The 14,079-nt window shown below is 47.0% G+C and overlaps 1 protein-coding gene across 7 annotated transcripts in view; it reads left to right on the forward strand.

The window, feature by feature from the left end:
- tenm4 (teneurin transmembrane protein 4) overlaps window positions 1-14,079 on the forward strand; it is a 148,973-nt gene that overhangs the window by 93,199 nt on the left and 41,695 nt on the right. For all 7 annotated transcript variants that reach the window (XM_086124913.1, XM_086124908.1, XM_086124909.1 and 4 more), the window contains 4 exons: window positions 5,856-5,975; window positions 9,230-9,491; window positions 12,849-13,116; window positions 13,496-13,639. In XM_086124913.1, the coding sequence (XP_085981039.1) occupies window positions 5,856-5,975; window positions 9,230-9,491; window positions 12,849-13,116; window positions 13,496-13,639 (794 nt within the window). The remainder of the gene's footprint in view (window positions 1-5,855; window positions 5,976-9,229; window positions 9,492-12,848; window positions 13,117-13,495; window positions 13,640-14,079) is intronic.

The raw sequence follows: 14,079 nt of genomic DNA on the forward strand, positions 1-14,079 counted from the left end.
AAGCCGAATGTTAGCCTACATTCCGGGCGTGTGATCTTTCAGACACAGCGCTTGTAGTCATCGAAAAGCAATTACACACAACAAACAAACCATCCAATACATTCCAATCAGCGGATAATGAATCGGTCGGTAGACGTGTGGCCCTGCGACGACTAAATTCTGCGGAGATAACATTAGCAAGGAGCCCGCTTGTTGCTCGTTATTGCGTACTCGGAGTTATTTAGCGCGTTATTGCTGAAGACAACCGCGCTATAAATAACTCCAGCAAAAGCAAGTGTCACAGGGGTGGTTTTTTTGGGAGGGGGGGGGGGCAGAGGAGGAAGGCAGCTGGATGGAGTAATGGAGGGTGAAATGGGCAGCCGGCGGTGGTTGCGCGCCGCTTGACGGATGATGGACGGATGATGATGGACAAACACGGAACGAGAGGTGGGGGGGGGGGGGGGGTGCGGGGAGCAACCTTGGAGCGACGTGAACGCCATCTCGTATTCATGTTTGTGATTACTTTTACCGTAATCTGTCTCAGGCTCGCCCCCAGAGGCGGGGTGCACCACTACGCCGCTTTCATATTCCGCAGGAACGCTGTCAGAGTGCCCCTTTCGCCCCCACCCGCTTCGCTACGGCTTTTGTCTCCTTCCCGCTTCATCTTTAATCGCTCGCGCGGCTCCCGTCACCTTATTTGCATCCCGCTTTGGAAGTCTCTCGTCTATTTTTCACTTGCGACAAATCAACATCACATTTGAAAAATAAGTCAACAATATCACATTTTTTGACTTTGCTATTAGCTTTTTTTTTTTTTTTTAAATCGTGTCATGAAAATAAACACCGCTGTGTGTTGTTATTTTCTGACGGTAAAGGTCATGGCTTCAAACGTCACTATTTTTAGCTAAACTTAGTTCCGGAAGACAACTCATACACGTATTTCAAAATCATTTTTCGCAGCACAGAGGTAACACGTTTTTGTTTCTGGCACTCAAACAAATGTTTTTAATCGCCTTAAAAAATATTATTTGACCTAAATCCGTGCTGAGTGAAATGCCAATCTCGTAAATACAATTGGAGCTCATTTTGGGGAGTTTCTTTACTAGGAGTTCAACAAAGTACACAAATTCTCTCAAAATCACTCCTTTATACCAAACCTGTCCACCAAATTTTACGTTGATGGCTGAAACTATTTTCTGGGGCTGATTTTTATTTTTTAGTCCTCGCAATAGTTGTCAAATTTTTGAATTATTTATTCTGTTGCTTTAACGCTATTTTGCCACAGCACAAAGCTAGCAGACTCAAAGAATAAGCTATGTGGTTGTTTTAAGGACACAAAGTAGAATTCCCTTTGTTTTAGGTTTACTTTGACCATAAACATCAACTGGGAGTGCCAGTTCTTGAGTGATTGAGTGAAATTCAGGGGTTTGTGTTTGCAATTTTTTTTAGCATTAGGCCAGAATTTTATTTTACTTTATTTCGTTATCCAACAGTTTCCAGTACCCAGCGGTTAAAAAGCACGCATTCGTGCTTCCATCAGAAACCCCGACGTTTCTTTGTGAAGCCACGTGTGCACGAGAAACACAGCGACACCAACCCCACCACCAGCCCCTTGACATTTTCTCCAGCTGTCAACAAGCACTCAGCATTTGGTCTCCGCCGGACGAGCGAGGAAGCAAAAGAAGAAGTAGCAGAAGCGGTGGCCATAAATAAGTAAAAAGTGGAGAATCCAGAGATGAGCTGCGAGAATGGAAGCTCACCTAAAAATATCAGTGACAATCTATTATTCATGCCTGGTGTTCGTTTCCCCCTGCACCCCTGCTGACAGAAGTGAGCGGTTATGACAGTGCGTTCGGGGGCTTCATATGGGCTCCGGGCACCTTTCCTGATGCGGCCGGTCAGCCGATCATCTTTCCATTGATCCCACCTAACCGCTTCCTCGTAGACATGTCGGAGCTCGCCGCCCTCTGATGTTTGCTACCGCAAGAAGCTGCAGAGGTGTCACCCAATAAAGTGGCTGCCACTGCATAAAAGCTCCTCACTCTCTTTCCGGTGTGACACGCGATACAAGGGAGCGCCGAGGCCCCTGGCGGCAGCAACCGTGAACTCCGGATGGAATAGTAAATAGGGACACCCCCCCCCCCCCCCCCCCCCCCTTTGCGAGGGAGTAGAACACTGCAAAAACTGAACTGAGCAAACTGAGAATAAAAGAATGAAGTCAGGACCATTACCATGTTATATATATGTATATATATCTATCTCTATATATATATATAGATAGATATATATACTGTATACTGTATATAGCGCCACAGTATAAGTTGGACCACTCAAAAAATGCAAAATTTCCGAACGGACCAGGGTCCAAACAATGACGGCGAATTTTTCACTCCTAACTACGTTTGAACGTTTTTCTTTTTAGTTTAAAATGACTTCCCCGAACTAGAATCTTGTGTCACATTTTGGCCAAAGGTGGAATCCTGGGAAGTTCTTGTACCTTTTGGTGCTGTAAATGTTTGTTGCGGTGTTAGGAAGCCAAATAATGGTTGCCGTGACTACCACTTCATTTCCAGTTCTTCTTTGGTCTTCTACGAAGCATTGTAAAGTAGACGTGCGCTGAATCCCAGATCAAGACTTTTAGGGGCATGGCTTAGTGTGCGTTTTCATCGCAACTACTAGTTTGTAAAACAATCCTACTTTTTTCCGAACATTTTCTCATGTAATGTTTTACTCTTTTTTTCTTTTAATGTAATTCGGTGCTGTTTTCCTCAAATTAGAGACACATTATAGAAAATGGTGGTGTTTTGGGGCGAGGCCGGAACGGATTGAAGGCATTTCAGTTCGTTTCAATGTGAAAAAGGATTTGTTATCAGATTTAATGTGTATTTAAAAGGTTTTAGGGTTTTTTTCAGTGAGCAGCGTCGTCAATGGCAGATACCGGATGAAATAGTAAAAAGGGACAGCCGTTGGGAGAGATTGATACCCAGCAGAGCCGTTATTAGCATCAGGCCATTACCGCCTCTTGTTGTGTTTCTTCTCCGCAGGCTCTAGTAAACGCTTTTTTTTTCTTTTCACCATTGTAATAAGTCGGTGTCGTGTTCATTGTACGCCGTGACGGCCCTCTTGAAATTGTTTCATTTCGTCCTGGTTATTATTGTCAGGCCAAATAAATTGCCAATTTGGGGATATTCCCATACTCAATTTATTTAAGAAAATAAAATAAACAGCCCCCAAAGCCAGTTTAAGATCGTCACATGAAATTTCATAGGAATCTCTGTCGTGAGAAGACCCACAAAAATGTCTCATGAACTGCCGGGTTGCGTCCTTTCTGTGTGGAGTTTGCATGCTCTCCCCGTACCTTTGTGGGTTTTCTTTGGGTACTCCAGTTTCCTCCCACACTCCCAAGACATGCATGGCATGTGAATGAAACTTTCTAAATTGAAATAATAAAAATAATTGTTAGGAGTCTATGCGTGCCCCCTGATTGGCTTGCAACCCGTTTAGGGTGTCCCACACGTACTGCAGGGATAGGCTGCGGCACGCCCGCCACCGTCGTGAGGATAAGCGGCTCGGATAAGGGATGGACGCCTATCGTGATTAGATCCGCAAGGAAGTCCTAAAAACCCTTGCCAAAAAAAAAAAAACTGTGGATGTCATTCCTGTATTTTGAAGTGGGTATTTTTGAACATTTTTTGAGGTGCTTGATAAGATTTGATTTTGACCAAACATTTCATTCAGCAACATCGTATTTGGTAGACGTGGCTATCGTGAGTGGGCACAAGAATTATTTTTCAAAGCCTGTGGTGCAAGACACGGGAAGTGTGCCATTTTGATTTCGAGCGGCCATTTTAGGCTCATTTTGTCCATTTCCACCTGGTACTTCAACGATGAACTCATTCCATTCTCTTATCGATCCAGCTCCTGGATCAGTGGGCCCAAATTGCGAACTCTTTTGTTTACATTCTCCGTCCATGAGATAATCTGTAAAAGGCCTTCAGCGACTTCAACCCGATCTCTTCACGCTCCTTCAGCGTCTCCTTCTCTGGGCTCTGTTTGATGTCAATATTGAAATCTTTTGTCTTGACGAGGAAGAGCGGCGCTCTTTTTGTGGGGCGCGGGCGGGCGGCAAGGCGATAGTTCCACTTTCACGCACCCGGAAAGACAACCCGCCACGATTGCCCTCTTCAAACAATATAAACTGCCGCTGTGAATAATGAACGCATGACAACGCCGGGTTAACTCTGGCGGTAATTCTGTGCAAATACAGCTGCTTTGGACGTATTTGCGGCGCTATCTGCTCGCTCGTTTACTGTGCGGCGGTTGGACAGCCAAGGTCTGCTGAAGGAGAGCCCGTCTAATTAACATAGAGGCAGGTTTCTGGGGAACGGCAAAGTAGCAAGTGAATGATCTTGCCTCTAGTAAGGACATGTTGAGGGCGGCCGCTACCACGCCGCTCTTAATTGTTTCCGCTTTGTGGCAATATTTAAGACCCAAACCTCTCTTAAAAATAGCCTTATGTCCAGGGAATGTTTTTGTTTTGGGCCAAGAACTATGGCTGACCAACGAGCAGGTACTCCCGTGCTGCGCCAGGTCAGAATTGATCAGGGAAGACGTGATATTTGGATGACTGCCCGCTCGAGGTGGCAAATGCACTCACACTCTGTACCACGAGTCAAAAACAGCTTTAAAGCCGCTGGCAAGATGACTCGCTAATGAGGGATTTATTTCTTTCTTTTTCTGCCAGCCGTGGATATTCCAAAATAGTTTCGGCAAAGCAACCCAAACCCAAGCTGCTGCGACGAGGCCGGCTCAAAATTCTCAACTGCAGTTGACTTTTTCGCTATTTACGTCTAACGTCACAAGTAACAAGCCGACTCGACCAATGCAGTACTTATTTGTACTTTGTTACTCTGGCCCACTGCTGACCGCCAATCGATGGTTGGATCGCGTTCGGCGTGTCCAGGTGGAGTCTGGAGGCTCCCGAGTCTTGATAAGCAGCCAAGCAAGTCTGGCAATCTGCTCTCTTTATTGTTTCCGTCGCAATGAGAAAGATAAGTCTCGCTTTTTTTAATTAGAGCAAAAAAAGCAAACGAAAGCTTTCTTATCTCATTATCGCTTCAGCTCAGGGAAGAAAAGAAAAAAAGCCCTCCGAGACATGGATGGAGGTGTTTGGGGGTTTTTTTTGTTGTTGTTGTGCTTGATTGCTTTATTTTGTACAGTGTTTTCTTTTTATAAGATACCGTGAGTCGTTCTACTTGTTTCTTGCTGCAAAGAAAGATTTCACACATCTCCAGCATCAACGCTGGAAAAGAAAACATTTATTGTTTTTTTTTTTGTTTTGTTTTTTTGTCTTCCATACAGAACACAACAAAAGCCAGATACTGTTTCATACGGCAGTACGGGCCCGAAGTCAGATCAGCAAGGCTTCTGGTATTTGAAATACTTGTTGTACAGGGACAACCGCTTTCAACACAGCTGTGACTCTGCCGTTTATACGGAACAGCGCCACCTGCAGGCAGCCTGTGCGCCTTAGAGTACATTTTATGATTCTGCTGCTGTGGTTTGGGGCATTAAGAATGCGGTGAAGTTCATATTTCTGAGAAAGTGCTTCTTTTCCTGGTACCACGAGGGGAAGAAAGAAAAAAAAAAAGCTGTTTGCCTGAGCTGGAAAGACGTTGATTCATCCCCACGGTGGTCTTTTGGCTTGGTAGTGACGCATCATCCTACAATCAACTCATCTTTGCCGTGCCCCGGTTTAATTCAACACACTTGTCCTCGTTTACGGAGCGGCGAATTATTCTCGGGCATCATTAAGCATGAGGTGCAATTTGTCGTCCCCGTCGTGACCTCGCCGCTCTTTTTCCACTCCCGCGCAGGCACGCGTGCGTCATCCGCGGACAAGTGGTGACCTCGGACGGAACGCCGCTGGTGGGCGTCAACATCAGCTTCATCAACAAGCCGGCGTTCGGCTACACCGTCACCAGGCAGGATGGAAGGTAAGCCCCCCCCCCACCGCCTCAAGTCAAACACGTCTGTGTTCTCGAGATGCTCGAGCGCCGCCATTGATCTGCCTCGCGCTTTCCAATTTTGGGAGCGCCGGGCGCAATTCCCAGAGACATCAAACAAAGCCCTTCTGGTGCAAGCTCGTAAGTTACGCTTCAGTTGCGGCGGGCGAGGAGAAGGGTATCAAAATATGCCAATTCAAAGCCAGCAAGTTATGGACCGCACGGCGCAGATGGACGTTGTTTATTCGCCAGCGCTGCTTTTGGGTGGCTTTAAGGGAGAGATTTCATTTGAGGCGGCGGCGGCGCACATGCGTTTGATATGCGCTTCAACGTACAATTTTCTCACTTTGGTTCCGCACGTTAGCTGGTCTATTAAAGGACTAGTAATCCTAATCTGACTGCTGAGATTATAGCGTCGTCCATCAGCAAGTGTTTTGTTCAACGAGCAGCGGGATTACACGGAAGCCACCAGGCTGACATTCACAGGAGATTAATCTGCATGTGGATTTGATCAGACGATATCAGCTCTTAAAATTGTCAAAGATCTGCAAGAAGGGAAAATAACGGTCCGATTGTTGTGCCAGAGGACAAAGTATTAATCAACAGGAAATTTGGCTAAAATGTTTTTTTTTCTGAATCATCAAGTAATCAAAAAAAAAAAATCAGCAGGTTAATCTATTATTAAAACACCCCCCCCCCCCCCCGCGCCCGGCCCCTCGCACACAAAAAAAACCCGATGTGAAATGATGTTGTGCTGGCATCTTGACATGTAAATCATTCCGGCTTTTATGGGGGATTTACACGCACCCGCGCGGAGACATTTTACGGATTTTTGCGACTAAATGTTGACGTTGAATCGATGTGAAGGAAGTCCAGCGGTGATTGGTTTTGGGGGGCATTCCAGGTCGCAAACAGAGGTCCATTAAAGTGCACGCTTGTATTCGTTTGGTGTCAACCAACGAACGGGACGGGCCCCTCATTTTGTGGCCGAGAAGAGTGACGGACGGCTGTCGTGTCCCGAAACGTGCTCCACTTCCTGCTGACATTTTCATCACTTGCCGGGTGTCGGGGGGGAAAAAGCGTCCGCTCTTGATCCTTCTCGGCGGCCTTTCATCGACATCCCTCATCATCAACTCTCCTCTAATCTGCTTTGGCCTTGAATTCTTTTCCTCTCAGACCTCGTCTTTGCTTTCTGTGACGCCGCCTTCCTTCATCTCGTTTCCCCCCTTGTGTGCATTTTTCCTCACTCCATTTGCCCCCCCCCCCAAAAAAAAAATTCTATGTGCTTCTCTCGGGGGCATCTTAAGTGTAAACACTCCTCAATCTCCCTGCTTTTCCTTCCTGTAAACATGCCCCTGCGTTTCCGCGGGCAACCCACCACCACGAGCATTCCCTACTGCAATCCCTGTAAACAGGCTCAGTGCAGCGTGAAATCAGAAATGCACCTGTTCAGCCACTTAGAAATGGGGAAAGCTGTCGAGATTCATTTCAATCATGTGTTCTTTATTGTCCGAGCCCGGAAAGTTTTCCGTCGTCAAAAGAAATGTTTTTTTTTTGTGGGGCGGTTTCTTTGTTTAGGTGCCGCATACATTCGAGAATTGCTAATTAACTCATCCAGTACCAGCCAATTCTGGACCAAGTCTGAAAAGACGTTTAAAAACGTCTTTGGGAGTGAATGAGTTAATGATTATAATTATAAACCCAGCAGGGCTCTGAGGTCTACAGACCCGGGTCACCGAGTGGAGCCCAGAGCTCAAAGCAAACACGGTGAAGTAGCATTCGTCTGTTAGGCTGCACGCGAACGGAACGAGCTGCCAACAGAAGCCAAGTCGGCCCAGAGTGTGAAGGTTTCTAAATCCAGGTTAAAAGCGCGGATTTTTTTCACCTCGTGTTTAGGATTGAGATCTTTAAAAGCAATTTGAAAGTGACTTGAACAATTTTTTTTTCTTTTCTTGCACTGTACGTTTTGGGCACACCCTCAAAAGACCGCGGGCTCGATCAAATCCCTCGCACGTCTTTGAGGCCGTTGTCATGTTTGATCGCGCCCAGCCAAACCCTCGCATCCATGGCCGCCCATCGCCACCTGCCCAAAAGTGTTTGTCGGCCCCCCCCCCCCCCTCCCCGCCCACTCCAAAAGAGGCCCACCTGTACTTTTAATGAACAGGCCGCTTTCCTTCTGTGCGGCCGCCCGCTGCGCTTACAAGCGTGTCCCAGGGGTGAGCAGGTGCTAATCGGCTCTCGGCGGGAAGTGACGAGTAGCGCGCGGGACGGCAATCACGTGCGCACACCAGACGGCGTCCGCTTACTGGACGCATTGCATCCGAAGGTACAGACCCGATAATGCGGCCGAGTGGATGGGTTTGCACGTCGGGGCTTTTAGACGGACGCTGGAGTGGACCGCCTCCGTCGGAGGGATCGATGGCGCTTTCTAGCTCTTTGTCACGCACACTCACGAGCGCGCACAAACAAGGTCGGACCTCTGGAAGAACACATTGTAATACTTGGGCTAAAGAATGAACCATTTTCATTGATGCCGTTTATTCATTTATTTTTTTTTAAGGCAATTGTTATGAACTAATTATGCAGTATGCAGCTTTCTGTATGATGCAATGCTATTTTGTTGGGCGAATGGCAACAGATGGCTCCAGCTGTTAATCGGACCTTCTGCCGTCTGGTGGAAGAACATTTGATCGTTCTGCCTGTCGCCATACGCTGCCGCAGTTTTCCCACCTTAAAAGACCCCTCGTTCTCAAGCAAAGACCTTTAGACTCGACCTTCTTCATGTCTGGAGGTTGAAAACAATGCTGAGCGTAATTCGTCAAATTAAGATTGGGATACGTTAAGTTGTTTCATTTATTTATTTGTTTTTTGCAGTCTCTTCTGAGCAAAAAAGTTCAATGCCAACACTAGGTGGTGGTAGTGAACTCATCTGCAGATATACATGCAGGCAGATCATGTAAAAATATGCGTGTGTTCTTTATCCTCTGCAAAGAACCACCAACATCACTGGAGGCTTCCTGAGGAGCTGAGACGTCTCCATGTTTCTTAATTTGGATATTTCAGTTGACAGCAGGGGGCGCCGCAATGTCAAAGTGGCTGCTCCCCGAGAATGCCGAAAACGGGGAAAATGATTGACTGAAATTCTCATTCCACCAACACAATATCAATTGCGGGGAGTGAAAAAAATGTTGACTTCCACTTCAAGCAGATAAAATGGCTCACGTATGCCCGTCTTGCCTTCTCAGTTTTGACTTGGTCACCGACGGGGGCATCGCCGTGGCGCTGCACTTTGAGCGCGCGCCGTTCATCACGCAGGAGCACACCCTGTGGTTGCCGTGGGGACGCTTCTTCGTCATGGACACGGTGGTCATGCGCCACGAGGAGAACGACATCCCCAGCTGTGACCTCAGCAGCTTCGCCCGGCCCAGCCCCGTGGTGTCGCCGGCGCCGCTCACCGCCTTCGCCGGCTCTTGCGCCGAGAGGGGGACGGTGGTGCCCGAAATCCAGGTGACGTGAGCCCCCCCCCCCCCCACACACACACACACGCACACCTTCCTGCTCCCCAGCTATAGGCTGAAACACACACAGGGGTCTCCTGCAAATGATTCATCCCACGCATGTGCCAGACTCTGAGCGCTATTCATCAAGCGTAATAGTCACGGCGGTGATCCTTGTCTTTCTCGTGTAATTGCTCTTCTTCGCAACTCGGCCCGTCTCCAGCGTTGATGGGCGCGCGCGTTCACAGTCATCCGAGCATCACGTTGATATTTGACGCCGAAATCTGCGTCGTCGTTAATTTGATGGCTTATTTAGTCGCCCGATTTATAGCTGCCACGTGTGCATCAATAACAACGGCGAGCTTCAGTCATGTCCGTCGAGGCCGCCGTCAGTTGGCACGGTTGCCTGGCATTTTTTTTTTTTTTTTTTGCGCAGTCGTTAACCCTTTCGTGCACCCTGAAGGCTGATAACCGTTGTCCCCGAAAGGGTTAAACGCGGTTCGGAAGAACGAGAGTGGCACAGAAGAAGCGGATGATGTCCATCAAATTCAAGCTCGAAGTTCAGTTCAGTGGAAAACGATTCCTATTCTAAATGTTAGCGCGATGTAGATGCAATTTTGTCTTGCTGGGGTTTGGCAAAATGGTACAACACTAACAAGCAAGGCCAAATTGAACCGGAACATGTTCTGGAAATATCTCACTGACACAAGCCGAACGTGTAGTTTCATACACGATACAGAATGAAAATGTGTGTTCCAATCTATAATGTACCGTCGAGGGCTGCTGTTGAAAACTTGATGGATGGAGAAGCTTTGTCGGGTGTTTTCGTTGTTTATAACCGCGGCGCTGCGACCTCTTCCGCCAGATCTCGCTGTCCATTTAACACCGGCGCGACCAAGATGAAATGACTGTCGTGTATTAGGACCAAATATTAATCAACTCCAACATTGAGGTTTCGTGCCTTCAAGAATATGGAATGCGATCGTAAGCCGCGGTCGCATTATGCAGATTAACGTTGTGCTTCAATAGAGCTGCACTAAAACATTAATGCACTGAAAATGTATAGCACGTAATGGCGGATGAAACAAATCGCTTCATAAAAGTTTAAAAGCAAACACTTCTTCACAATTAAATGCATAATTGCAAGTCCTTCAAAGTTAATACGACTGAAGTATTCTTGGGCCGTGATTCTTTCACATATCACAAGAGGGAGCTCGAGAACCATTAGCGGTACTTGTACCGCACTTTGGGAATCGCGGGTTCGTCATATTATGAGGCCACAATTCAATATTAAAATTCATCTTCATTTTATTCCATTTTTTTGGTTGGGATGGGGTGGTCGGAACAGATTAATGGTGTTTCCATTCATATCGATGGGAAAAGCTAATTTGGCATGGAACAAAATGAACTTCAAGGTCAAAGTAAGCACACAGTATTTAATCGAAAAATTCTTTTGTAATGCCTTTTGACACCAAATTGTCGCTCTGTCGCCATCTTGTGGCCTCATAGGGCATTATAGAAACTCGAGCAAACTTTCTTATTTACAATACAATACAATACATCCTGATCGATCTAGCACTTTATTTGCAACGTAGAGGTGAGACATCAACTTGCTGAAAATATTGTGCTGAAAACTTGGCATACGCGATGTCACTCCCGCCCCACATGATCGGGCATTGATCACCCGATCGCATAATACTTTACTTTATTACATTTACTGATGAGATCTGGTCATATTTTGGATTCCGAGTTACTCAAAATGGCAGCTGCTCTTGGGCAACGCGTTACTTAGTAACACCTCACCGGCATAACTGCTCCCCAGCCACTTCATCCCGTTCTTCTGAGGGGATTCAAAGGCGTAGAGAGATGTCGTCCTTCATCGCGTCTCGATTCCGTTGAAAGTGGTGATCAAGCGGGCTCACCTGCATCTGTTTCCATTGACCTCCTTTCCACACAAACTCGACGTCGAGCGCACGACTCAAAGTCTAACAGGCGTCTCTTTGCCCTTTTCTAATTATCTCGTCTCCCAGTTTGCCTCCCAAGATTTATGGCATATCAGTGAATTTGTTATGAGTCTTATTTTTAGCCGCCGCCTTGTCTTTGCTCCTCTTTTTGAAGGCCACATTCTCTGCTCTGCGGTCCTCTCGAGGGCGAATTTGGATCAATCGCCGCGCGAGCAAACGCGCCGCCGACTGACACGTCCTCTGACCGGCGTTTTGGCGGGTCGCTGTTTTAATGGTTACGCTAAATCTTGCCTGGCGAAAATGAGGCGGAGTGGGTGGGCAAAGGTGACTTAATTAGAGCGGAGTGGAATAAACCGGTGCTTGCTGACCTTTTGGCTGCGGCGCGAACGCCACCCGGCACGTGCGCAGGTCGCCGCCCGGCCTGTTGTTATGACTCCATATATTATCTGCCCGCGTAAGCCGCGGGCCCAAGGGCAAAGTTGCGGTGCCGTCGTCGCATCGAGACGGCGAGGACGGAGCAGTGGTAATGAAGGACTTTTCTGTTCTGAAATCGATGCAGAAAACTATTCAGTGGCGCTATAATGAAGAAATCCTTCATCGGGTTGCCTATGATGCCGCTCTGTAATTGTCCTCCTATTGATGTTTCGGCTCCATAGATTTGCTCGGAGGAAAGGTTATGAATAATACGCGGCACTCTGTGCTGGTCAACACCAGAAGGGAAGACAAATGGACGTTGGTTGCGAAATAAAAGGCCACGCGGATTTGAACGCCGTCTTTTATGGCCACGTGGCAGCCCGCTGGGCTTGCGGCGGCTCGTCGTGATCCGCTCGGAGGCTTGGATTGCATTTGGGGACAATCTGTCTCGGCTTCTGTATGTTTAAAGTACAAGTCTTGGAATTCACCCCAAAACACAAATTTTTCTTCTTTTTTTTTTTGGACATCCTGTTCTGACATGTCCACCCAATTTCGTGTCAGTTGGTCAAACTGATGTTGGGTGGTTTCTCTATTTATTGATTGATTTTCTGACTTGCGACCGGTTGAAATGCAAGCAAAACCGCCACATTCAAGTGGCTCACTTATTTCGGGAATGTGTTCTTTCGTTTTTTTGTTTGTTTGTTTGTTTTGTTTTTCTGGGGGGGGGGGGGCCCAGGCAAAAGAAGAAAAATATTTTGACCCAATTTCTACGAAAACAAAAATGGAGAAAAGGGTGTGGACAAAAAAAACCCCCAAATATCTCCCCAAAAATACAAAGAAATATTGATTTTTGGATATTAACCCATTCATGCACCAATCATGATCACCTACAACCTGATAACCCAATAAACTGACCACCGTAGTGACCGCTGTCCCTGAAAGTGTCAAAGGCCATGTCTTTTGTTTTTGTTTTTGCTCCGCCCCGCTAGACGCTGCAAGAGGAAGTTCCCATCCCGGGTACGGACATGAAGCTGGGCTACCTGAGCAGCAGGACGGCGGGTTACAAGTCCATCCTGAGGGTGACGCTGACCCACGCGGCCATCCCGTTCAACCTGATGAAGGTGCACCTCATGGTGGCGGTGGAGGGCCGGCTCTTCAGGAAGTCCTTCCCCGCAGGGCCCGACCTCCTCTACGACTTTGTGTGGGACAAGACGGACGTCTACAGCCAGAAGGTCTACGGCCTGTCCGAAGCTTTTGGTCAGTTTTGGTCAATTTCACTGTTTCAAAATTGACGGTTCCAAAAGAGTAATTCCGTGCGGATGCTGAATGAAAAAATATGTTAAAAAAAAAAAAAAAAAAAAAAAAATCACTTTCCTATACATTTAATACAAGCTTTTTGATGGTGAGAGTTGTACCCAGGAACAGATCATTTCCTTTATTTCCGATGCGACAAATCAGTGAGTTGACCTTCGACTATATTGGGAGAATAACTCCTATGGTACATAAACAGTTTTATAAGCAATTAGAGGACGCCCGGCGAGATGCGGTGCGGTCGCTCGCATACCACCGCAGCCGCTCTTGTCGAGAGGGTTTCCAGTGCGGGTTGTCATGCGGTAACCTGCCTTTGTTGTTTTAGTGTCTGTGGGTTTCGAGTATGAATCATGTCCCGACCTGATCTTGTGGGAGAAGAGGACGGCCGTTCTGCAGGGATACGAGAGCTCAGCCTCCAAGCTGGGCGGCTGGACCGTCGACAAGCACCACGCTTTGAATATACAGAGCGGTGAGTCAACGTTGAAATCCCTTTTGCGGTGTTCTATTCTGGCGGCGGCGGCGGGGGGGGGGGGGCTTTTTTGTTGCACGCCTACGGCCGCCCACGAACCGTAGGAGACAATGCAACGTGGCTAAAATTATTATTCGTATGGGATTCAAGATAACAGTTGAGGGGGGGGGGGGGGGTTCTGATGCATTTTTTTTGTTTCCCACATATGTCCTGTCTGTTGAGATCACTGATGATCATGATCATTCTCACACACACACAAAAAAAAAAAACAATCTGACATTTCAAAGAACATTTTTGTACTTTAAAGAAATTTCATTAGAAATTGTGTGTGAAGTTTGAAGGTCTGTCACTGGACTGAAATTATATTGAATTAAATTAGAGCAATAAAATCTCCTTTTTCAGAAAAATATTTAGGGGGGGAAAACCCCTCAATTGATTAA

This window comes from Hippocampus guttulatus, chromosome 12 (assembly GCF_054856545.1).
Source record: "Hippocampus guttulatus isolate MCC_2025c chromosome 12, RoL_Hgut_1.0, whole genome shotgun sequence".
In the NCBI taxonomy this organism is placed as follows: domain Eukaryota; kingdom Metazoa; phylum Chordata; class Actinopteri; order Syngnathiformes; family Syngnathidae; genus Hippocampus; species Hippocampus guttulatus.